The sequence below is a fragment of the Necator americanus genome, chromosome IV, assembly GCF_031761385.1.
Source record: "Necator americanus strain Aroian chromosome IV, whole genome shotgun sequence".
Lineage (NCBI taxonomy): Eukaryota > Metazoa > Nematoda > Chromadorea > Rhabditida > Ancylostomatidae > Necator > Necator americanus.
Genome location: NC_087374.1, coordinates 8,457,904 through 8,483,731, shown reverse-complemented (window position 1 = coordinate 8,483,731; position 25,828 = coordinate 8,457,904). Strand labels below are relative to the sequence as shown.

General features: G+C 42.7%; 5 protein-coding genes across 6 annotated transcripts; 4 read left to right on the top strand and 1 right to left on the bottom strand.

Moving 5' to 3' along the window:
* Nucleotides 1-790: 790 nt before the first annotated feature.
* On the bottom strand, nucleotides 791-10,096 carry RB195_000672 (uncharacterized protein; the record flags this gene model as incomplete). 2 transcript variants are annotated; one of them, XM_064197141.1, is made up of 15 exons in its annotated part: nucleotides 791-832; nucleotides 904-1,044; nucleotides 1,136-1,281; nucleotides 1,358-1,487; nucleotides 1,550-1,667; nucleotides 3,117-3,192; nucleotides 3,880-3,988; nucleotides 4,058-4,299; nucleotides 5,498-5,571; nucleotides 5,631-5,807; nucleotides 5,871-5,969; nucleotides 6,200-6,266; nucleotides 6,328-6,422; nucleotides 9,320-9,445; nucleotides 9,960-10,096. In XM_064197141.1, the coding sequence occupies 15 exons, from the start codon at nucleotides 10,094-10,096 to the stop codon at nucleotides 791-793; spliced, it is 1,779 nt and encodes a 592-aa protein (XP_064053021.1). The 2 variants fall into 2 exon arrangements, with proteins under 2 accessions (XP_064053021.1, XP_064053022.1); XM_064197140.1 differs by lacking the exon at nucleotides 791-832 and having other exon boundaries at nucleotides 877-1,044.
* Nucleotides 10,097-17,904: 7,808 nt separating this feature from the next.
* On the top strand, nucleotides 17,905-18,217 carry RB195_000671 (uncharacterized protein; the record flags this gene model as incomplete). The annotated part of the gene is made up of 2 exons (XM_064197139.1): nucleotides 17,905-18,006; nucleotides 18,074-18,217. The coding sequence occupies 2 exons, from the start codon at nucleotides 17,905-17,907 to the stop codon at nucleotides 18,215-18,217; spliced, it is 246 nt and encodes an 81-aa protein (XP_064053020.1).
* Nucleotides 18,218-18,808: 591 nt separating this feature from the next.
* On the top strand, nucleotides 18,809-21,308 carry RB195_000670 (uncharacterized protein; the record flags this gene model as incomplete). The annotated part of the gene is made up of 5 exons (XM_064197138.1): nucleotides 18,809-18,888; nucleotides 18,977-19,030; nucleotides 20,953-20,986; nucleotides 21,051-21,137; nucleotides 21,273-21,308. 5 exons carry the CDS (start codon nucleotides 18,809-18,811, stop codon nucleotides 21,306-21,308), a joined length of 291 nt encoding a protein of 96 aa, XP_064053019.1.
* A 2,722-nt stretch (nucleotides 21,309-24,030) lies between these two features.
* Nucleotides 24,031-24,543, top strand: RB195_000669 (uncharacterized protein; the record flags this gene model as incomplete). Its single annotated transcript, XM_064197137.1, has 1 exon — nucleotides 24,031-24,543. The coding sequence occupies one exon, from the start codon at nucleotides 24,031-24,033 to the stop codon at nucleotides 24,541-24,543; it is 513 nt and encodes a 170-aa protein (XP_064053018.1).
* A 713-nt stretch (nucleotides 24,544-25,256) lies between these two features.
* Nucleotides 25,257-25,490, top strand: RB195_000668 (uncharacterized protein; the record flags this gene model as incomplete). Its single annotated transcript, XM_064197136.1, has 1 exon — nucleotides 25,257-25,490. One exon carries the CDS (start codon nucleotides 25,257-25,259, stop codon nucleotides 25,488-25,490), a length of 234 nt encoding a protein of 77 aa, XP_064053017.1.
* Nucleotides 25,491-25,828: the final 338 nt, after the last annotated feature.

The following is a 25,828-nucleotide window of genomic DNA, read 5'->3' as shown; positions in this document are numbered from 1 at the left end:
GAAGTATCTTCATTGATTTTATCAATTAGAAAGAAAACTGCTCCAAAGCCTCACATTAGGAAAGGGTATGACCCGTATTAAACATCAGCGCTGCCCAAGCATATTGTCATGGAATGTTAGGTCTTCGGATATATACGAAGTTCTTCGACTACTGAGAGTCATTAAGGTGATTCGGCAAGTACTCTTTTTTCTGTACGCCTCAAAAGTAGAGTTCAACCTCTCGGCAAAAATTCTAACAGCTTGAACCGTCCACATGTACTACAACGTCAGGACGACTGCTGATTTTTCTACAAATGGGATCTGAACAGTTGTACTTTAAGCGGCACATAGAAATTGAGTTCTGAGACGTTTTTAATTGAATCATCGACACCACCATCTGCAATATTCCCGAAATCTGGAGAATCTCTCGAAATATTGAATCCATGAGTCATTTCCACGTCTGCCGACAGTTCAGCTGCATGAAAGGCAGCTATTCATATGAGTTGAAATCTTTATTTTAATCTTCGCATTCGTGTATATACTGTCTATTTAGCGCGAGATGGGTTCGTGGTCCAATATAGAAGCTGTCTCTCCATTTATCCATACAAGAAATCCACCAAAAAAAGCGATATGGTGATAAATTTATTGTTGAGATAATAACGACAACATCCAGACTGTTACAAATGATGAACGAAAAAACGACAATGCCTTTGCAAAATTACACTCAATACAAGCGTACATTATACTGCAAATCTTTACCACAAGAGCATTGGTTGACGGAATAAAATAACTAACAAATGAACTCCAAAAATTAAGCAAAAGCTCTTCGATTTAAAAAAAAGGGTAGCAAACACTGAAAAAGAACGTGAAAAAAGTAGCACTGGAATGAGAACTGATTTAATCACATATAGTATCAAGATATACATCAACTTGTTCGTAGACCTGCTTTTCGAGATCTTCCATATTCTCGATCAGAGCGATGCGTAGTTGCGATTCTAGTGAAGGATCCTTCTCAATAAGCTTTCTAGTCACAAACGCATATGTTTGACAATCGCCGCGGAAAGTCTGTAAACACTTTTTTTTCAGAATATGCTTCTTTTATAAGCAGAAAGTAACATGTAAGCACTACGAATTTTGACAATAAAGACAAGCTAACCTCTTCCAACTTTTTCTTTTTTACCATGAACCTCTCAAGAGATATTTCGTCCAATTTTGACAGTCTGTTTTCTCTGATTGTACGTTTCTCTTCTTCACTGTCTTGTTGGCAAGTAGCTAAGCTGCTAAGTCTAAGACCACCAGAGGCTAAAACAGAAAAGCAATAGGCGAGACAGAAGAACGTTGATGAAGTGCTCACAAAAAGAGGAAACAAACAAAAAACCTTCGCTCGACTTCGGTTCTGCCTTAACAGTTTTGATAATCGTAGACTGTATCTCCTTTAACTGGGTAAATAGACGAGCCGTTGTCGGAAAACGAGAAGTAGCCGATTTAGATGGTGGTGGCCCATCATTCTATAAGAATGTATTAATAGCGAGAACCGGAAACAACTTTGTAATCAGAAAAAATCCCCTACTCGTACTAGAGATGAAATTGTGCTCTGTTGAACAGAAGAGGGAGCAGAAGGCACTTCGGATGGTGGTGTAGCAGGCTTGTTTTCCTGCTTTTCCGATTTGCACAAAATGGGATTTGCCCTAAACAAGAAAGTGCATGTTGATCAACGACATATATGCAAAGAAAATTTGTACAAAGCCTATGCGCCCTATCAGCAGATTTAACTGAAAGTACGCGCGATCACGTGGAATGGTTTGGTTGGCATGGAGACTGAATAAGAGATAACCATGACAACAGAATAAAAGAAGCACGTGTTAAAGTCAAATCCTCTAAGCAAAACTCTGAAGAGCTACCTCAGACTGGATGAGTACTATTCAAAGATATGGAATTAAGAAAGTAATCGGATAACACTAAGAATTTCAAAGATCAAAATTTTCAATCTTACATCGCAAGAAAGTATACGACGAAATGATGATCTGCACAAGTCTAATAATTTTGAACTAAGTTCTATTTCCGCACTGACTGAGTCTCTGAAATGTTAGTGATCGCACGAAGTCCATCCTGCTTACAAAATACAGGAACCTCTCGTTCAATTTTTGCACAGAAGAATGAGAGTGAGTCAGTGCAGAAATACAACCTAGTTCAAAATCATTAGACTTTTGTAGATCATCATTTCGTCGTACATTTTCTCGCGACGTAAGGTTGAAATTTTCTAATTCAACTTCCAACTTCTGAGTATTATCCGATTACTTGCTTAATTCAGTATCTTTGACGGATTACTTATCCAGTCTGAGGTAACTCTTCGGAACTTTGTTTCAATTTCGGAAACTTCAGAAAGTAGACTTTCTTCCAGTTTTGTTTTGAACAAAAAACCTATGCGAAACTAATCAATAATATACCCTGCATGGTCGCTCTTGTGATAGTTCCGAAAGACATTTTTCGGTACTTCATTCTGGTTTCTTTAATGTTTCTGCCTTTTTTTTGTTCATTTTGAATTCTTCCATGCCACGCTCGATGGTCTCCATACACAGCACAAACTTCGTCGTGAGTGGCCTCGTAGACCCGAATAAACGGAGAAATCAGAAGCTGTCGAAAATCCTTCGCTTGATCCACTTGAAATTTCACTTCTCACGACGTTTTTGAGAAGGATTAGGGGAAACTGAGCGTGGCCACCCACGATAAACTCGTAAACTACACACAGAACTCTATATTACCGCGAAGCTTCAGAGGGAAAGCTGAATATAAAATAAATTGGTTGGCGCTGAAATTTCCCAAGTCATTCCCGGGTGCACTTTGTGTGGGAAAACGGCAGCTGATTGCGAAGATAGGACGTTGTAAAAGAAACCAAAGGGAAGGAGAAGATGAGTTTATATTTTTCAAGTTTTGCAATAAAAATCAATCTTTTAAAACTTTTTCCGAACATTTCACCGATGTTGTTGGAAGTCCACTAAAAATGACGCTGCGAGTGTGAAAAGTCGTGGGATAAAGAGTGGATGGTCAAAGGTCACAGGTTGAAAAATGGTCCACATATTTCTACATTCAGAAAAATGAGGTATACCTCTCATACCAGAAAAAATCAAAGTACTTACCTTTTCTCGCTATTGAACAACGGTGGACAAGGGGGAGGAGGTAGATCCATTGCTGTCATGACTGTGTCTTGCTTTTCTACAAAATGAAAAATAACAAAATGAATGCGAATGATACGCAACAGGTAATAAGGTAAATGCCAACAAGAAATCAATATATACTGAATACTATCAATGACTGAAGTAGAGAATTGCACTAGTGTCCCGGTTTTCTTTCTTAATAGTAAAGCTCAAAAAGAACTATCTTCGGGTTATAACGAGTTCTATGGTGCATCCTGTTGACGGACCCTGTTAATATGTTAAGGAATACAAAGAATAGCTGTCTTCATTCATCGTTGAATGCCAAGTGAAACGAAAGACAAAGTGCTGAGTGATATTGAATTTGACAGTGTTAACCTTTCTATTTTGCCAGATCATACAAAGCTAATGTGTTATCTCCCCTAATTTTTTCCTTGTGCAATATGAGAAAACCTTAAAGAATATGTACGAAAGCCATTGAGGAATCCGCTTAGCCCAGATTCTAAGCATTTAACCAGCAAAAATATTACTCGATGCGAGAAAAAAACTCAAAAAAGCTAGAATATATTGTATTTGCAACCCAAAGTTCTTCTTGAGTCATACAAAAGAGACACGAGCATAACACTGCGCAAAGCAATGAACCAAAAAAGCAGATTTCCCAAAGAATCATAGTAAATTGGTGCTTGCCGGATAAAAGTGTGAAGATATTGAGAGGCGTTAGATCGAAATAATATGATCGAAACGGTACCTTGATCAAGCTTTTCCTCTTCCTGTGCAACTGCGGCAACTGAAGGAGGGGTCACAACAGCACCAGCAGATGGGGACATGTGACGCATAACTTTACGGGGCAGCTCGTCCTTATCATTAAGATGAGATTAGGGTAAGACAAAAAGCAAGTCATTTTTAACAGAAAGTAAAGAAGATACCGAGTCAATTCCAATTGCAAATGTCGTATTGCTTATTACACTTGCAGGAGTATGAATGCGAATCGGGAATCGAACTGGTGGCGAAGGAATAATAGGTGCTGCAGGAAAAGGTGATGGAGCAACATCCGAGTTTGACTGCGCTGTTTCACTATTAGGAGGTGGTGCGCTAGCTGCAGCTGCAGCCGTAGGCGAATCTTCTTGATTAGGCGATACTGGAGAGCCGGCAGGAGCATGACGTCCAACTTAAAAACTAGTTATCTATTGTGAAAGAGCATGATAAAAAAAAAGAAGCTAGCCCAATGACTGTGTTAATATTTGATGTGTTTTGTGAAAAAGTAGCTTCCTTACATTATTAATCATACATTACATTTTTTCGTGAATTGGGATTAGCATCATCGATGCGAAGAGAATTTTCTTCTTAACTCACTTAATTCTAGCACTAACTTCAACATAAACCAAGTAAAATTGAGCAGAAAAATTAGCGAAAGTTCGTTGTAACTACCGTAATGACCCACAAAGCATTTTATTGTTATAAAACTCACGTCAAGCTTTGAGTGATATAAGTATAAAGAGCTATGCATAGGAACAAGCAGATTAATATGCGGGAAGAGGTGTTGACCAAATGTCAGAGTTTCACGGAAAACATATATTAGAGTCAAAACGGAGGATGGTACAGCTGCGTAAGTGGTTGCGCTTGTAGGGGTGCGGTGGATCGTAGCAATTAGGATCAAGTGCGGACCTTTGCTACCGTTCATTGACGCAGGTCGCGATAGTCCCGCCCCGATTCCAAACGCTCTCTCCACCGCGCCGGTTCGAGCGCAGCCGCTTACGCGATTGCTTCATGTCGCATTTACCCAACTATATACACTGCAATAGCGTACTAAGTGTAGCTAGCAATAACCATGGGAAAAACTAACTTTCGGCATTTTTAACCTCATCTCACCCAGCTCGTTTTCCAACAATACTGTACATTACAATGCACCAAGTACCAAGAAAAAAACATCAAACACGATATGAATAATCATATCAAAATACCAAAAATCATAATGAATGTCATTTTGCCATCAATAGAAGTACGCGGGGTTTTCTTTTAAACAACTACCCGGTGTTAAGAATATAACGAGACCGCAGAGGGACGTTGGACGCATCAAAAGATCGAAGAAAGCATGACATATAGGCATCGAAATGGCTAAAAGGAATTAAATGTGACTGAACCGCTCGAATTAGATCTATTGGCTGAAAAAAATTAAAATGCTCTAATCGAGTTGGGGAACGTTTGTGGACTAAAAATTAAAGAATTCATTGTGGCGACAAATTCAATTGGTTTCTAGGAATTAATCTCACCGATGCCTATAGTTCTCAGCTCTAAAACCCTTTAACGCCTCTCAGCATATTAGAAAGTGAGGCGAAATAGAAAACTACAAGGAAAATGAACGTTACATATTGCTTGCTCCGGTGTTGATGAGCGATCTTCCGAAGAGCTCCGTGAGCCAGAACCACTACGCTTCTTCTTCCTGCAAAAATCGACACCCTGCAACTACATTGTAATGGCGCTGCGAGAAAAAAAACTAACGACTTCTTTTGTTTTCTTTCTTTCTTACGGCGTTTACGATCTGGATCGCCTTCGTTGTCTTTCTCGCGACCCAACCCTTGTGCTGAGTTTGTGTCTCTGGAGGAAGATCGCCGATTTCTCTCCTCACTAGCTGCCCGCCCACTACTTTTGGAGTGACTTCTTGACGACTCCCCAGACCTAAACATCAAAGAATCACTTTTTTCGGAAAATTGTAGAAAGAATGCATACCCTTCCACAAACCTTCCACTAGGTGATCGACTATAACTTGAGGAACGGCCTCTCTCTTTTGAACGCGAACGACTCCTATCATCGTCCCGTTCAGAATAACGTCTTTTGGCCCTGAAGTACTAAGAAGTCAACAATTGAACAAACGACGCCAAGTATTTGGACTCATTCTAAAATAATGTACTGAACTAAACTAACCTCGCTGAATACGTCTTAAAAACAAGGAGATAGAGAAACAAGAGTGAAGAATTACACAATTAGAAAAAGCTGCATGTGCGAATTGAATAGACGCCGAGTTAAAACTGTATCAGTAAATCTGGGATAAACAAGAATCCAAAACTGACGGGTCTCTACCGCGATCTCTACTGGTGTTGTACTGGTAGTTTCTACGAAGTGCTGGACGTCCGCGCCCTACAAACTCTTCATTAATCCTTTCATTTCCAGAGGAAAAATGAGGAAATTTCCAGCGTACTTTGTTGATTAAGACTTTGATACTGTGCGTACCGCCGAATATCCTTGAACCATGTTAATTCACAACGATATCCCATTAGTTCACTGTCGCTGTACCTAAATTTGATAGAGCATTATGAGCATTCTTCTAGAACGCAAATTTCCTGCGAGATGAAAATATTCTATCAAGAGTCAATTAGTGAATATCCGATACGTGCAATACCGATGCTTCAGTGGGATTCCTTGAGGGAGTGGGAGTGCGAACAAACTCCTGCGTCCAACCAAGCTGACGTGACGCGCTCTGAAGCCCAGTATTGGTGCTTTACTCTGGCCTTCCTAACATGCCTCCTCGGAAAACTAGTGTCCGTCTTTGCCGCATGATGCAAGACGCAGGATGTCAGTTCAGTCGAATGCATTCATCGACTACTGGGCACAAAGACGAATCAATCTGATAAAAATTAGACAGGGTGTTGTGAATTCGTAAAGTGAATTCATTTGGATATTTCTTAAAGAAGTCCAGCTAAATCTTGAGAAGTTTTGAACAAGTATATTATATTATTTACATAATACAATACAACCCGTGCAAACACCTGATCCCATTTAATTAGTTTACTTAGATAGCCTTGTTTACGTTTTTTTTTACTACTTCTCTAGTTTAAAGACTAAAACTAACTAAAATATTTGATTGAGAACAAAATTAGTCAGAGAGTATTACTGGCAACTGTCAACAACGGTAGCGTGTCGATTGGGCAAGTTATTGATTCCTCGGTCAAAGAATTCTGTACGCGAGGCAATTCTTTAAACCTAATTCTTAATTTGACTGCTTGTCTACTTCTGCTATCTATCTTTCTCTTATCGCATGGAAAAATTGTAGAGTTGTTCGGTGTAGATGAGAGTTGTAATTATGCTGAGCAAAATCAAGGCTGTACCCTTTACCATTCAACCTAATTCTTAATTTGACTGCTTGTCTACTTCTGCTATCTTTCTCTTATCGCATGGAAAAATGAACCTAGGAATTCGTTGGGGGTCCTCCATTTTCGAGGTTTGTATCTCGGACCGGTTGGCAATAACACTGGCCACTGTTCTCATGGCTAAAATTGATGTTCCGATCTCGATCGCTCCCATGGCTAAAATTTCGGAAACGCGTCCTTTGCTTTATTGCCGATACATTCACGACTTTTTCATTGTTTGTTCCACTCAAGCAGAAATGGACACAAGGTACTAACTGAACAGTCGACACATACTAAGTTCACTCGAGAAAGGCTGAGGAGAACAGTTAACGTTTCTCAACGTTGTGCATATCTCAAACAGAACGCAGTGGAGGAAATGGTACTGCAAAGTTAGTAACGAGAATATCTTGGTTCACTATCTTTCTGCTCATCCATCATAAGAGGTCGATTGTACGAAATATGTTTCGGTCGCCACTTGCACCGGAGAATAGGAAAGAATCAATCGAGCTCGCTAAGAAAATTGCAGCCAATAAATGCTACAGACCAATGCAGTCTATGACTAAAAGAGAACAAACCCGAAACAAATCAGGTATGCAGAAAATACAATTGTATAGTTTATTTCCAATGAGGTTAGGGTTACCAGTCGGCGGAGTCAGGAAAGCAAATATCAAAGAATCCATAGCGATTATACAGCTTCCCGTAGCAATCTTAAGCAAAGGCTCATATGTAATCGCCTATACGACGGCATTTGCACTATATGTCAGGACAACAAAGTATGCAATTGCATGAACTCAGATGTTTATCTAATCTCCTGTACGCAGTGCGGTGACGAATACATAGGAGAAACTACTATACCCCTACGTGTTCGGGTTAAAGAACACCTAGACGGCAAAAAAGGAAATTACGCGACTTCACGGCATTAGGGCTCATGGGGTACAGCATCATAACGGAAAAGATTTTGAAGTTAAGATCACTATATTGGTGCGCCAATCTAGTGTAGCCGCGGGGAAGGCACTCAAAAACGTTTTAGATCCATCCAAGAGCCCCAATAAAAATCACAAAATGGACGCCTCTATACTACGGAACTGCTCCCTAATTAAGGTTGGTATTTTGAGTGGGCTAGTCATACTACGACAGGTGTCTAGTCAGTGAAGTCCTACGATTCTAATATGAGAAAAACACTTCCACTTGTAACTATGTAAACAACAGCAAAGATAGGGCTTTGCTTGTTGCACGGATAGAGCGCTTGATCGGATAGAAAGCGATTTCGCCAGAAGGTTAGCCAATAATAAAGGATTGTAACAAGCTCGCGTCCGGCTCAAATTAAAAACACATACTGTCCTTACTTAGCTGGGTCTATCAAAAATGATGAAGTGCGTGGTGTTTACAGATCTCAATGGAATGATTCCGAGCTCAAGATGATCCAACGGGATCAATTTACGTATAAAGTGTGTCCTGCTATACATGGGTAGTACTAATCTATAGATTCCGGGAAGATGGTCGCAGCGGAACCAATTACCACTGTGGTACACCCTCCAAAACCTATTCAAGCTGGCATGAATACTCAATTCGTGAAAATCTCATGGATCCTTATAAGAGTAAGTTCTGCTCTGAACTTCGGGCAGCTCCTGCTCTTGCAGAAATATTTTAGATTAGCTTTCAAACATATTTTAAAAACACTTTTTATCCATGATTACAGTGACGCACATGAATCTTCATTGACCTACAAGGTGTACCATTCGAACGCAAAACTACACTGCGGTGAGCGTAGCGGTTAGGAGCGCACTGGAACCCTTGCTGGCACCACCTATCGCTGCAATTTGGGATGGTCCCAAACTCGTTTCCAACTGCTGCCTCCACCCCGCCCTTTCCAGCGCGCACGCTAATGCACCGTGTTTCGTGTAGTTTTGACCCGACTATACTCCACCCAAAATTTTGGAAACATTTCATTCAAAAGTACAGCATAAGTAAATCAGATGCTATAGAGGGTATGGATCCAGTCCAGTCCAATCCAGAGGTACAGAGAATCCGCCGTTAAGTTCCCAATTTTTGACAAAATCTTACTTGCTCATTGCTTCCTTGGCATCATCTCTTGTTTCGAAGCGAACGGCTACGAACAACCGTTGTTGATCAGCGCTCGTTTTAACAAAATCGAAAGACACTGGTCCAATCCGATCCTCGAAATACTCTCTGAAGAACACACGTGGGAATATATTTTCTAAAAAATTGTCAATGATATAGTCATGCTTGAGGATTTGTGTATAGTATTTCCCACATGTCGTTTCCACTCACCTTCACAAGAAGAAAACATTGAAACGTGAACCAATTAAATTAACATGATGATGCTCAGGGCACCCTTCCTAGGCAACGAACGGAAAACTATCCAAAGGGCAAACAATGGTATAGAGTAACAGGATAGGGAAGAGAGTAACGTCCAACGGCAATCGTGGAAATCTCCTCCAATTATTTGACGCTCATTAAATATCGATTATCATCAAATCAAGAGTTATTTTATAGCTGGAAAGATCAGTTGTTACTTTTTTCAAACAACAAGCAATAAAACAGAAAGAGTGACGTCAAAATATACCAAATAAGTACAATAAAATAGTTGGATGCATGCTTATGCAGTGTACTACAATTTGTTCGTCTAACAAACTCTTTTTTTCCCAAATTAAAGAATCGACATTGAAGGAAAGGAACTCACTTTATTTCGTCTGTAGATGTATCTCCAGGCAAACCACGAATGAAAATGGTATGCTTGGACTCCGGAACTTCATCTTCATTTATGCGATCTCTTCTTTGAAAGTCGTATCCACGATTTCCGTAACCACCGTAGCTCATCTTTGATTGTAACACAAATGGTTCAAACTAATTCAACCAAATCGAACAGTCCCTGTAAAATTGAATGATACGTTATCAAGATAAAGCAATCTAACTTATCTTTACTTGTCAACCGCTCTGCGGCACATTTTGAAACGATCAGAGAGAGCAATATCCAGAGCCTTCGAAAGTTCATATCAAGACTCCTGCATCAGGAAGTGAATCCAGAAAACCTTTGAGATTCTAGGAACCCTTTCTGTAACTTCCAGACAAAACATTTGTTGTTTTTTTTTTGTGGGAGAAGAAAGTGTACTGCAGAATATGAGATTAATTCACGTAAGTAATTTTGCCTTCGCTTTCATTAAAACCTCGAAAGGGTGCGGTGGAGCAAGTGGCTGTGGAGAGACTTTTCTCACTACTATTGTCCGATTGTGAAGCTCCCGCCCCGACTAGAACCACTGCGCCAATTCGAGCACAGCCGCGCGCGAAGTCCAGATCGTTTTGACCCAACTATACCTTCAATGCTCATTTTTACAGATTCCCTTCCTCAGGAGAAGAAAACAATAAAAATTTGATAGGAAGAGGACGATTTGGAAAGAAAGCAGTTCCCGACTAATTAAAAGAACGGACCATTCTCCTCATGCAGAGAGAAATGTTTCATCACAATGTTGACCTCATCCACCCTTCCGATGGAGTTTTCTTGACTTTGTAGTCAATGCGGTTCGAAACTCCAAATTTCATAGTATGGTTATTAAATGCGTAATGCGTGAGGTGGCAGCGTTCCCGATCGATACCAAGGCATTGGCAACAGCACATATTGAAACGACTCATGCATCTTGATCTTTCGCCTCGCGTACGCATACATACAACTCGCCTACAACTTGACTTTTCATTAAACCATCAGTTGGACGATGAATAAGTGATGGGAAGCTTCAGACAACACTTCTCACTAATCCAATTGCCAAATGATTGGTTAGTAACCTCAGAATCAGAGATTGCACAGTGCCAACACGGCCTGGATCCATGGTTCATCCTAATTACTACACTTTTATAAGGGAACCACTACCCTAAGAATAACAAAACTTTGACACCTTTATGGGTTGAAGTAGAAGATATGAGACAGAAATGAAAATCCATCTCATTATTCTGACACAATTCCTAATTAGAAGAATCACTCACCTTAATTCAGATCTTCTCGTGTTGTTTCAAAAAAGAAGGAGGTAAAACCAATAAATTCCAAGCAAAAGACGTGCACAGCCTAAAGAAGAGCGGTAGGCTTCAAACTGACGATTAGATGTTTGTGGAGAACGGAACGCTGCAACGCGACAATTCGCTGCGCGTCTATTTTTTCTCATCAGAGCGCGTCGAATGCTCAAGTCAGATCTGTTGCAGCGAACAAGAATAACTGATTGAAAAGCTGCGATATAACTGGATATCGAGTCGTTAGTTATTTTTCTTTTCTCGTGACCCACTGGATTCTAGTTTTCAAATTCAAAGCATCATCTGTGACAAAAGGTGAATTGAAAATGCTAGATTATTCGGTTACAATATAAATCTGTAATAAGATTTGTCTCCAGTTTTTCGTGAAACAAGTCACCAAACCAAGTCGTGCATCCAAAACAACTACAACCTTGAAACTTGACTCTACAGGACCTGATATTTAAGAACTCGTCTCCTCGTTTCGATTGTCGGTGGATTGATATTGAAGAGCAGTCATGATCCCCAATGTGCCCCCACTAACTCACGGAAATCCTAGCGGAAAAGATCTAACAGTGCATGAAGTTGTAAAGATCTCTCGATAAGAAGTGCGATTTGATGACTGATGAAACATACTGATGTAAGTAAATACAGTAAATACTACTAACTAGGAGTTCTATGCGGAATCCTACGGCGCGATTCCCTCCCTTTCATTACTGCTGTCAGTTTCTCTTACGCGCAGTGCTGATACCATACATACAAGTACATCCCTTCCCAAATTCTTCCACCCTGCTGGAATTTGGCAAACGGTATAACTAGCTTCTACCTTAGTAACAGCCGCACTATGGTTATTTGAAGTCGCTCCAATCTTAGTTGTTGGAATGCAGTCCAATCAAAACGCTTTGATTTCTGGTTCATCATAGCGCAGGTGGTTACGCTCGAAGGTTCGCGGAAAAGTTTGCAGGAAAATGTATGCAGCTAGTGGTAGATTCACAACTCTAATTCGAACTTAACCGAGTGTCGTCGTTAGTAAGTTCGAAAAAACGCAGCGCAGAGGTCGTCAATTTTTACTGGTCTTTGTTACTAGCTCAATGGCACATCGTTGAGATTTGGTTTTTATTTCATCTCTTTGGATTCCACAAAATCTTGTGCCTATATCACGGACAGTAACTGCGTATATAGTAGAGTAAAAACAACATGAAGCACGGTGTAGTTGCGTAAGCGGCTGCGTTCTAAGCGGCGCGGTGGATCTAGTGGTTGGGATGGAAGTGGAACCCTCACTAACTCCACCCATCGTTGCAGATTGCAGTCAGAATGAAGCTAGCAATGGTCTCGCCTCAATTTCAACCTCTCTCTACCATCCCGCTTCGATTGTAACCGCTTCTGCATCTGTTTCGAGCTTCAGGACGTTCTGAGCTCAACAAATGTTACCTTTGATTTCGCGGCGTTTGAGCTGAACTTCACAACATTAGAGATAGGATGTGGACTGGTGAGGAAGCGTTGTCCTAGTAAGTGGGAAGTGCTAATTGGTGGACAGAAAAAAGTAAGGAGATGATAAAGGATAAAGAAGAAAGTTCCTGGTGTTAATCAAACCGCTTGCGATGCGCCCACACGTTCACTTCAATTCAGAATCGTTTGGGGTTACGAAAGTGGAACTGTCCTATACAGCGCTAGCCGATGTGTCAAGTCAGTGTTTTTGTCCTCCCAGACAAGTCTGGTACCAATTTGTTGACTCCGGAGGGATAAAAGGCTTGGTGAGCACTAGGGCGGATTCGAACCTCCGATCGATCGTGCAGGAAGCGGAATCTCTAACCGCTACATTTTTGCGAAAAATTATGGAATGTAGCAAATTTAAAACGGTAATGAAGATGAAGATCACGATGCAGTTGCGCAAGCGGCTGCGGTGGAGCGTAGCGATTAAGAATGAGTGTGAACAAATGCTAGCACCTCGTCGCTGCAGTTTGCAGTGGTCGATTCAAACCGCTATTTCCACCACTGCTTACGCAAGTGCACCGTGCTTCATGTCGTTTTGACTTGACTACACTTCGGATTTTAGAGGGATTCATCGGCGACGAAACTTAGCAGTGAGGACGTGAAGACCTTTCGTGGAATTGTCGGTGCCATTGCTGAGAAATGTATATGGCACCATAATCGGGACAAAACGACATGAAGCACTTTGCATTTGCGTACCTGCTCGAAACGGCGCCGTGGAGGCAACAGTTGGAACCAGGGTGAGACCTCTGCAAACTCCAGCAATGGGTGGTGCCAGTAACGGTTCCAGTACGCTCATCAGCACTACGCTCCACCGCAGCCCCTCGAGAGAACCCGCGGACGCAATTGCACAATGCTTCATGTCGTTTGGGCCGGGTGTGGTGGTCGGTCAGAAGTCCGTTGTAGCCACATGGTCGAGGGTTCGAAACCGCCTAGTGTAAACCAAGCATTTCATCCCTCCGGGGTCGATAAATTGGTATCAGACTTGTCTGGGAGAACAAAAACACTGACTTGATCACCGGCTGGCCCACGGAATTCATTGTATAGGCCAAAACGCGTTCCAAAACCTCAATGATTACGAATTCCAGTAAAACGCGTTGGCGCATCCCAAGTAGATTGATGCGCCAGTGACTTTATCCTTTTTATCATGTCGTTTTAACCCTACAAAACAGAGACTGACACCAGTTCTTGGCGAACAGTCGAGCATTTGTGCTCAATTGTGCACCACTCCTGACGTTTTCCTTTTTGTTTGTCGTGAAGACTAACTCCATATTTAGTGTAGGTTATTTTATGAAGTATTGTTCGAAGGGCAACTGTGTTGTATGCAGTACTTAGAGTGATCAGGTGATAACTCTTTTCTGGATCAGGTTCAGACAAGCTCCCATCATAGATTTGGTGTACCACTGCTCCAAGATCTTTTAATGCTGCCACCAGTGTACATATGTAGTGTTTTGGAATTATGCGTTAGGTACTTAGCAGGGAGATTAACTACTTCAACTGACGGGGCGATAATAAACAGTGTGATGACACCGACAGCTCTTTTTTTCTCCTTTTTTTCTTTTTTTGGTTATTAACTTTTTTCCTTCATGTTTTTTTTTCATATGATACAAATTCGTACTTAGACGTAGTCTTTGATTAATTGTAGTAATAATAGTAATAATAGTAATTGAGCTGTAGCCGAGATTAGCGTTGATCTTTACAACCTTGCGGGGTTATCGGCTTCGTCAGAGCCTGGAAAAATCAAAACCATCTGTGACTTACCTCTCAAGCGCTTCATCACCACATAGAAAACATTCGAACAAAAGACAAACTCAAAGGACAACACATCGGTTAGCGGTTACCTCATTTGCTAGATCGCGTAACGTAACAGACCACCACGTACTACAAGAGCAAGAGCTTTTCATAGGGACCTGACGGCCCAGCCCGTGAATTAAAACCCGCACAGATATTGCTAGTTCGTTTGTGATCGCACTCCTTCCTGTTCACTTTTGCACTCTCACAGTTATCCAAAACGCCTCTAATATTCTACGTGCTATGATCTCGGACTCGAAGGATAGTATAGTAACTTCTACCTCTTTCGGAGTTTTGATGACGGCTTCCGCGGTGCGCTCCGAGTGTGATGGAAAGCTTAAATTTTGCTAGCCCATCTAGATGCTCGTTTATCTGATAACATAGTGGGATCCAGTTTCCCCCATGTAACCGTCAGCCCACGACCTGCGCGTGATACGACACATCACTCCTGAGAACATACAATCACTCTCCCACATGGAAAAATCACTGCTGTTCAGGATCGGTCATGCGTACGATTACATAGCAGCTGACGCTTCAGGTTCACTAGTGGTACCTCCACAACCATCAGGTCATTCTTTATACCCGCTTTCCATCGACAACTCTGTACCGCATTGCTTATAGAATTCTTAGGATGCACTAAAAGATAGTAGGCTAAGATGTTTTTGCTTACCGATACGACTTAGTCTTCCATATCCCATTCCGCAAACAGAGTCCAAGTTATCTGCAGTGTTCACTAATTTATCAGCGTCATGACTTGCCAAGTGCTCCATCCGTATAGGTTTACGGAAGCCAGGCGCCATGTGAGCAGTTCGTGAACAGCCTGCTTCGCGACATCGTTTGAAACGTTCGTATGACGCGGTGTAACGCCAATGGACTACACGACATGTTCACATTTGAACGTGGCACTGCGAAGTTGTTTGAGGGAACTGTTCGAACTACTGAGGTGAGCTGGGAGATATCGTAGCAGCTGGTTTAGGATTATACTAAGCAGTTAGGAATTCCTGTGTGTGGCCCCAGTACCACTTATCATAGGTCACTTATCATAAGTCGTAAGACCATTTTCAGAGCTTGTGAATCTTTTTTAGAGTGTATAGAACAGGGTATACAGGTAAGTCATTCTTGACGGGTGATAAAGTTCCTGAGTAACCCTGCTGTTCCCGCTGTTTCAACCCTTACACTATTCAGACGGCGATATCGTTTTCCAAACTCATTTTCGGAGGATGGAACATATAGACTGTCATCCTCAAGATGTTGCCTTGTTATCGCTATGTCTAGTTCACGTGGCAAGACAACTCCCCTCCCCCTCCCCTCTCTTATCAGTGACGGAGACCTTGATCCTTCCAGTTGTACAAAGTTTGCAAATCTCACGTAGGCCTCGGCGTCGCGCGGCAGGGAAGTTGGAATCGTGTTTTTTTTTTGTTGAAGAACGCTCCAAAATGTGGTATATTGTTGTAAACACTCTGAGCTTGAGCTCTTCAGTGGGGTTGTGGTCTGGTAGGTCATCGTACGTGGGAAAGGTATGGAAAGTAATGATTCTCGCTCAGCGATTCTGTTCTCGTATCACACTCATGGTTATTCGAAAACCCTTTGTTTTTAGCATTCGTGCCGCTCTAAAGCTTTCGATTATCGTCTAATCAACAGGTGGAGGTGTAACAGTGCTGAAAACAAACGTAAAAGAGGATCTGCTCTCTTTCTACGTTGATCAGCTTGCAAAACAAGGATGCAAGCTTATGAATCTTCTTCCGAAAAATGAGCTCACGTTTCTCCAACAACATAGGAATATCTATCCCTCCATAGATGAAGACACATACGATATACTTCAGGGGGTACCTGATCCGGAGTTCCTCTGAAGGGGTACAAGAGGAGATCCTGATCACCCCTTCCACAATTCTTTGCAGCGAATGCAATGCTGCGTTGATGTTTCTCAATGAAAGTGATGGCGCGACTAGAGATCGGGCGTGTCTGCTAAAGGCATCACCCCACGAATCTGAGGTGGTACTTATTTCAGGTGGAGTATTCGCATACGTATAGTACACTATGGAGAGAGGGGTGATCCCGTCCATTTCTTCCTAATTGCCGTAAAAAAACGGCCCGGAAGATACTGCTTCGGGCATTCCGGCGCGCCAGCCTTGCATTGTGCACGCGCCGCATCTTCCGGGCCGCTTTTTACGGCAATTAGGAAGAAATGGACGGAATCACCCCCTCTCCATAATTTACTATCCCGTGTACGAATACTCCACCTGAAATCCGTACCACCCCAGATTCGTGGGGTGATACCTTTAGTGCAGCTTTTTTTCTGGTGACGCATCACACCAGCTATAGTAGGGTCAAAACACCTGACATGGAGCACCTGCGCAATTGCGTACGCGGCTTCCCTCGAGACGCCTCGGTGGAGCGTAGCGGCTAGGAGCGTGGTGAAACCCTTGCTGCCACCACCCATCGCTGCAGTTTGCTACAGTCCCAACTTGGTTCCAACTGCCGCCTCCACCGCGCCGTTTCGAGCGCGTAAATGGACCGCAACTACACTCGAGGTTCATGTCGTTTCGACCCGACTATAGACAGCTTTCACTTGTTTAGAAACGGCTTTTCGTTTTGGATCGGAACAAAACGTGAGGAGTTTCTCCTAACGAGATCGGGCATCCCAATACCAAATAAATTAGCACTGTCAAAAGGTCGGAGCGGAGCAACAGTAACTACCAGCCCCTGGCACTTCTCCGTAATTTGAATATATCCTTAGTTAATCAATAGGAGAAGAAAAAAGAACGGCTTTCCTTCTGCGGATACGAAATGAACCCGTAGCATGGCAACTGATAAGTTCACTTCCAAAAGAAGATTACTCTGAGAAAATGAGCATATGCTACACAGGTCGGATAGACCACGTACCCTTAGCTCACGGGCTTCCGAAATATAGGACGTCTCGTCCGCGCAGCGGTTTTCCCTGTGCACGGCTTTGGATTGGAGCACGTCACGGCGCATCGATCCCGAGGACAACTGGGAAAAAAGGTCGATATTTTTACCACAAAATGTATGGAACTACAAAAAGTGAAGGACGGCATTCGTGTGACTCATAATGACATTTGAAAACTCTTACAGCAATATCAACGGTAGAGAACTTGCATCTTAGAAGCGTGGATGTTGAACGTCGTGAAAAGTGTCAAAAATGGTGCACTTACAGTGAAATTCTTCCAGACCCTGAGTCGTCCATCCTAATTAGTAGTACAACTATCGGTTAGGATTTTCCCATCGTTATATGTCTGTTTATTCCCTGTGGTCTCTTGTAACTCAGAACCACTCAAACATGCCGCCGCAAACCGTACGAGTTGTCCGTTGTCCACTGGCGCGAGCGTCACATGTGCGGACTCCTTCTAGTGATCACAGTTTTATTTGGTTTATCTGAATTTTACAGGTTGGAACCCACATCGTCCTGCCTTCGTGTTGAGCTCGTTGTAACGGTGAGCGACATATCCTACACTCATTCTACTGGTCCTCAGCAATTTCTAGGTTTTTGTTTGGTGTTAGGCTGAACCCACGTTCGCTTTCTTGAGCACTCGCTCAACAGTGAAGCATTTCATAGATAGCATACATCTGCCTCGTTCTGCAAAGCACACATGTGCACAAATCGGATGGCACTTCATATACTGGGATTTTCTTCAGCTAGCATGAAATATGAAGTAACTCACACGATTACGAAATAATAAGTAAATAAAGTCTTTAGTAGTTATTTCCTATGCGTAACATGACATCTCAGATGTGTTTCTATTGCAGTCGAGTGGCAGCTGCTTTTCAATAAAGGTTCTGTTGTATAACAATCCACGTTTTCTGCTTACACCATAAGTTTGCAAGTATACGAGAACATTGTGGACTTTCGCAAGCGTCTATGTCGCCATCATTTTGATTAAGGAGTAAGTTATAGGAAGAGGTCCAGACAAATGGATCGAAGATGAATAAAAAGCATGGAGGAGTTAGGCACACGCATTGAGATATCCTTAGCGCAGGTAAGGCCGAGCGAGTCGTCTGTTTGCAGATTCGTTCTAACGATTTAACCGGATATCGCCCGTTTGCAGATTACTTGTTTGGAATCTACACGTAGTACAATGTTTGGAACAGGTCTTTCTTTTTTTCAGTTTTGAATAAGTACGAATAAACGGCACAAATTCTGAGTGGAAAAATGGAGAATAACAAGGGCTGGACTATATACTTGTGCTATCTTTCTGTCTGTTTGTTTCAAGTTTTTATGCTATCTTTAGGCATAGAATGATATCTCACATGGAAGCAGTAGAACTATACAACATGAAATGTGAATGCTACAAAGTCCTTCTATCTTCCTATACGGGGTTGGTTATAGATGTATTTAGAGAAGTGAATAGAAGTAGGTGTGGTTTCCTTGTCTTGTGATCTACGGGTTTTCGTTCTGTTTTGTAGAGGTCTGTTCATGTATGAGGACTGGAACAAACTCTTCGGGCGCAGGAGAATTGAGTTTTGAGAAGAATTGATGAGAGAATTCTCTTTGTCACCACAAAGGAGTTGCCACACCTTCAGCCACTTATGTCTTAAGTTTTCTCTTCTGGAACTAGCTGCTTCGAATGCAAATAGAATCAACAGTGAACATTAAGACTTACGCATAATTAAGACTAAAGAATTAATGAAGTGGTGTTTGTTGTAAGTTGATAATTAGCCCATGTAAGGTGAAATCCTCTCCGCTCTGAATGCGTCTCCCACACCGCTTTCGAGCTGCTTTGAGTAGCTCATCCGATAGTTGATTGATCATTGTGACTGACCCTATTTCCGTCCCTCGCGTTGTTCTGTTTCTGTGAAGTTTAGATTTTTGTTGGATGTCTGGGAAGTTTTCACTTGGTGACGATGTTCAGGATTTTATTTTTGACGTATCTTACTAGGAGCAGCAAGGGCAACGAAAGCGCTCGTCGACCTTCATTCATGAAGATGGATCAATATCAAGTCTGTCACTGTGGTACTTCCGAAGATACTTTTGTACGGCAGTAAGACATGATTTCTTCTATTCATTCACCTTTTTGAAGCGAAGGTTTCTGTCGCTATTGTTCGGATTTCTCTTCACAACCAATAGCTTGGTTATTTTGTTGGATCCTTCTGAAGAATTCGACTTCCTTATGATATTTTGTGCAAAGTGAGTGTGTGTCGCGCAACCAATTGGTTCTGGTTCACGTTAAAAGCCAGCAAGTGTTCTTTTAGGAGGTGTACAACTTTTGCTTCGATGTAAGAATTAGTTGTATCGCATAAATTTTGGTAGTTCTAGATCTCGATCAACGCGACGCCTTATGTTGTCCGCGGACGTCGAAATTTGAAGGTCTGCACCAGCACCGCGTACAACCTGTAGGGAGTTTTTTCGGGTAAAGTGTCTTTGGGGGGGGGGGGGACATTCAGCGGCGCCCTTATTTCTCGAAGTAAATAATCAAATCAATCGGGGCCCTAAGGCCTAAACATTAGTCTCAGATGATCTATGACATGTAAACTTAAGTTACTAAGAGAAAAGGTAAGAGTTTCGGGAAATAAGGGAGCCACTGAGTGGCCCCCCAGCGACACTTTACCCGTTTTTTCCTCTTCGTTGAGCTGAGACTGTATCGGTGAAAGTTCTGAAAGTGAGGTTTGAGTGGGTCTCGTTGAGTTTCGTGAGATTAGCTGGGACATTTTTTTAGCTTTGAAGGATTCTTCAGGTGCCTATCAACTTCACAAGACCTTTGGTGCATAGTACAGTCGGGTTATAGTGACCTATGGTGCAATTGTGCAGGCAGTTACGCTCGAGATGAGGGACCTGGGACCTTTGCTGAGCTCACTAACCAGTTGGGACCAGCTTCTCACAGCGAGTTTGATCGTTTACGCAGTTGCTGCACAACCGGCAAGATGTAGTTGAGAGGCAATCAGTGGCGCCCTTATTTATTTTTTGAAGTAAATAGTTAAATCAGTCGGGGACCTAGGATTTAAGCATTAGTCTTAAGGGGGTCTGTGCACCCTGTACCCCTGATATCGGCGAGGGTAATTAATTTAGGAAGTTGGGAGTGCTCCTTCCAAACCCGATGCATCCGTCCCCACAGCAGAACCTGCGGTTCCTTTTCTTCTTTGTAGTAGATGGGTGAGGGTCCCTCTCGGAAAAGCGAGTCGATTCTCATTTAATGGATGTACGACTTAATGTGTCAAACACCTGCAAGTATTTCGAGTGAGTTTCGAGCAGCTGCAGCAATGAGGATGCAGTGAAGCAGCCGGTTTCTTTGCTTCAGAACATCTCACTAGTCTCTCTACGATTATGATGTGGAGGCGCTTTTAACGCGCGTGTCCGTGTATCTCCTGTGTTAGGAGTTAGGAACCGTTTTTCATAAACATCCATGGAAACTCCAAGATTGAGCAACCGACAATTATGTTTTAAGTGAATCCAACTGGAGTCGCCTGCTGTTGGATCCTGTAAGAGCAAGGCTGTAAGTAAAGCACAAAGAAGTTTTGCAGCACAGTTGCATTCAATTTCCAGCGTAGTTGCACGTCGAAGGCTATGTATCTCTCCAACCAACATCACCCTACCGACGTAGTGGTTTTCAGTGCCACGCCATCCCTTACTGTATGTATCAAATTTGTTAACTTGGCTCTTTCTTTCTTGGTCACCTCTCGCTCCACTCCAACTATATTTGAAAACAAAAAAAAAACCCCAACTTCTTGGTATGCATCCTTCAAATGTTTTAGCTATCGCTTTCAGGATCAGAAGTACCGGTGCTGCCAGATTCCTCCTTGAGGAGAAGTCGTGGTTTCTAATGTCTCGAATTTTGCTTTCAGAAAAATTTGCTACTTCTAGGCCAGATGTGGAGGTTTGAAGGTGATTAAATCATCAGATTTAGATTTTGCGCATTTTCGTGTTAGCAAGGAGCACCTCTTCTTGCTTTCCTAGCACTTATATGTTAGGTGCCAATCACATTTGATATGCAGTGGTCGATGTTCCTAGCTTTGATCACCAGTCCCTGCTCTAACGCATTCGTCGTCAGTGGTTGAAATCGAGGGTGGACCCTCCCTAGCGCCACTCATCGCTGAAGTTAGTGATGGTCCCATTTCGATCCCAACAGCTAGCTCCATCAAGCCGCCTCGAGCGCAGACTACGCCGAGCTTCAGGTTGTTTCGACTCTACTTTATCGACCTTGCAGAAATGAAAGGCCTAATAGGCCTTGCGCAATGTCCGACCATCGCGTGCACAGCTGTACTGGTGAAGCGTTACCACCGTGATTCACCTAGCCGCGATAGTAATTGTTTCTCCCAAGGCTTGGCTTGACTTGTTCTTCGTTAGTTTTACTTATTGGTTCCCACTTCTAGAACTTTGTCATGGAAATGCTTCATCTGTGGAGTCGTTTATCTGATGTCATTCCGAGTTGTCGGTTATTTGATGCCTTCGCTATTGCTATGTATTTTTATTTCTTCAAGTCTTTGGGGGAGAGGGAGCGAGCATTGTTTGCTCATGCGGGGAAATGTTTCGAATAAGCTCACTGTACAATAAAAGTAAGGAAGGAAACCGTGTAATTCAAAGAACAACACGAAGCCTCGAGTTAATTGCATATATGTTGCTTAACAATGTAATCTAGCTGTAATGTATGGCGGCTACTTCAGCAGTTCCATTTCTATGCCTCTACTTCGGAATTTTAGCGCAAATCAGAGTGCTCGTGAATTCTGCGTGAAAATGCTCAAGGTGAGTGGTTCACTTTCGTTGTGCAGTTGTTGTCGAACCTAGTGTGTTGGCTTGCGTTGCGTTCTCGGTACGTATTTGTTGGAGGCTTTGATCTGTATCTAGTGGTCAACGGGACGGGTTTGTTATGGAGATCATGCGATTTTAACCAAACTTTGCCATTACTACGATTACGAAGTAATTTTAGTTTTCACACACGTGACATGAAAAAAGTAAGGAAGTGAGGAGGGAAAATGAGGAGGAAAAAGCTCTGAGCTGAACACTGATGGCATCTCCATTTCAATATTCGATTGTCTTGCTTCGGTTAGACACCGTAGCAACCTCTGGCCGATAAGGCACGTTCGGCGACGACTACATAACGTTTTCTCTGCAAGGGAAACATCAATTACCGTTTATCAATTCCCCAACATGGAATGTAGAACTCTTGTGTGAGTGGTTTTCGCAAAAACATTCGTTATGGGGGAAGGTAGAAGTCAGGGTCGGATGTACAGGAAAGTGTACATCCGCATCTGACTTCTAGTTTTAATTTTCCTATCTGGCGACCACCATACTAGTGGCTTCCAGTAGAAACAATGAAGTTCATGAATAAGTGACAAGTGCTTTGAAATTAGTGCAGATGGTAGCTTTCGCTTGGACAGGGGAATTGATTTCGATGCTCGTCGTACAACCAGTTTATGAACTCAAAAATACATTTTGTTGGATTCCACGCAGATTTGGCAAGCGGGATCTTTTGTGCCTGGGTTTGTCATGGCATATAAATAACTTCACAGTTGAGTTTACTAGGGTCGGTCGTGGACTGAATCAACGTAGTGGCAGGTACATTTTGGGGGGCTAGTAGGCGGCGCAAAAACCCTGTGATATCTGACACCCCCTTTGTTCGGAGCTAAAAACGATTGGAGCTTAAGGAGCAGCCCGAAGTCGATTTGAGGCCAGATTTTGTAATTAGTTTTCTGATTTCGAAAGTCTTTAGAGTCATCGGATATGTAATGTGATGAGCAAGATCAAGGAAGTATAGCCGATCTGAAGTTGTTTTCCAGCCGAACCCCTTAAGCTGGTAGAAGGAAGTTGAAGCGAAATTAGGACAATTGTTATTGCACGATAGATGGATTGCCATTGGTCTGCTTTTGTTGGATGATTTCGTATAACTTCTGATATCTCACCCTGTTCTTAGGAAGGGAGATCGCATCATCACAGGAGAGGAACTCCCCGAATTGGCGAGGTTCCATTAGCAAAAGAAGATCGAAGACATACCGTGTTCACACCTTTCAGGACGCAGAAGATCTTCTTGAAGTGTGTCTCTCTCTTAAAGTGCGGGAAAGGAAGTTTGCAGTACCCCCAGCGTATTCGAATACCTTGGAAAATGGTCTGGTACTGACTGACTGAATCATGCAGATTTTTTAAGGTGTAGAAGAACTTTTGTTGAACATGATGCTTGTGAATTTAATTTCAATTGAACAAGGAAAAATAGAAAAAAGAAAAGAATACGGGAAAATGGAAAAAAAAACAGACAGACGAGCGAATTATTGCTTACATTTTTGTAGCAGTACTAGCTGCAGAAATGTAAGCAAAAATAGCTAGTAATAGGATTCCGTGTACTAATCTATGCGAAGCTGTTGGGAGCACATATACAGGTCATATTGTTACCTGCAGGTGGTGCCCCTACCTCCACTAAACGGAATTAGGCACTTCGAGTGCACGAGCTATGTAACTCATCATATTGTTTGGCAAATGTTTCCCATATATTACAAAAGGTGTAGTCGTGCAACAGAGTCCATACCTTCTTAACATGTCAGATGCCTTAAGGGAACATGGAGCGACAACAAACATCTGCCTCGTAGCTGTGAAGTGCCGGTCGTTGTCATTGCGAACTCTGTCAAGTCAACTCCAACAAGCTCACACACCTACGGAGATCGATGAGGACTATCAAAAGAACGGCTTTTATGGTGAATTTAACGCGTTGATATCCAAGGTATCCACCCAGCAGGCGGTTATAGTCGGAATTGATGCGAATGCAAAGATGGAACTCAAGCAACAATCTAATGTGCTTGGGAAATGGTATTATACCGTGGAGCAAACATCAGTTAACGAAAATAGTCTTGAGGACCTTTGTGGGCAGATGCGGCAAGGAACGACCTCATTACCATCAGATGAGCGGCACAAGTCGAAGATGTCGACTCTTAAGCTTCAGTTTGATCGCGGTTTGTCGTTGGAATATCTCCCTGTGTCGGACACACGCAAATCTAAAGCTGCCGGGACGTCGTATTCGATTTCGATCACCGCCCACTTCTCCTCAGCTTAATGTTACAGTTTCAGAGGAGTTGTGGGGTTCCGTACCAACCGAACCTCGACAAGTCTGGAAGATGATGAGAAAAATCCCTCCAGTGGGTATCGATTAGTATTGGGTTACGAACTAAGAAGAGAGTGAATGACACCAACTTTTTCACCTAAACTATTTAGGATGCTGCGAAGAAAACACTGCCGGCTTTAACACCGAGGTAAAAGTTTGCCTTTGCATCTGCGGAGACAAGATCCACGTACAATTCTGTATGTGTAGCCCGCATTTCTGATGACTTCAGCCAGGAGAAGCGTTTCAGAAGGGGGTTGCGTCGTCAGCTGAAACGTGATCGTGAGAACGAATAGACGTCAAGAGCGAAAGAGTCTGAAGAGGTGTGGATCCTGACAAGAAACCGAGGAAAGCCTATGCTGTGCTAAGGTGGTATAGCGGCAAAATGGAGGAGGGTTCCTTTGTCCTAAACACGGGCAACAGAGTCGCTGTTGCGGAGGCAACCCTGTCCATCTGGAGGGAACATGCTATCATCTTGCTGAACCGGCAGACGTTGTCTGTCCCTGAAATCGAGCGCACCTCTCTTTGAAATCTCTTCCTCTGGGATTTGTGAGATGACGAAGAACATCCGTTGAGTATGGATTGACGAAAAGATTCCTGACTCGTGGAGACACTATTATAATTCCTCTCCACAAGAGACTATCCGTTACGGAACCCAGTCATTACCGATGGGTACATTGCTGCGTGTGATGAACAAGGTTTTGGGGCGGATCATCCTGGATCGACTAATCCGACATCGCGAAGAAATCACCCGTGACGAGCAAGCAGCATTTCGCTCTGGTCGATCGACGATTGATCAGGTGTTTATTGTGAGGAGAGTGATTGACCCTATAGATAGTGGAAACTGGAGTAAGACAAGAGGCCGTCGCGAGACCTCCCTTGTTCGACATTCCCGTCGATGATATCATGGGAAGACCATTTGAACAATATCCCGCTGATGTGTTTCTTGCATCATTTGGTCGTCCCTTATGGACCCCCAGGACGCCGACGATGTAGTAATGTTCACTTCAAGGAGTGCGAATTCACATGTTGTTAACCTTATATGGAGATTAGCTACAGCCTACGGACTTCGACTCCACGCACGCAAATGCAAACAGATGTGAATGTACTCGGGACTCTCAACGTGAATCAGGGTGGACGGGCATCCTACTGAACTCGGGGAGATTCTGTTATTTGGGCTATATGCTAAGAAAACGATGGCAGCTACGAGAGTGATGGCAACAATGTAAAAAAGTAAAGA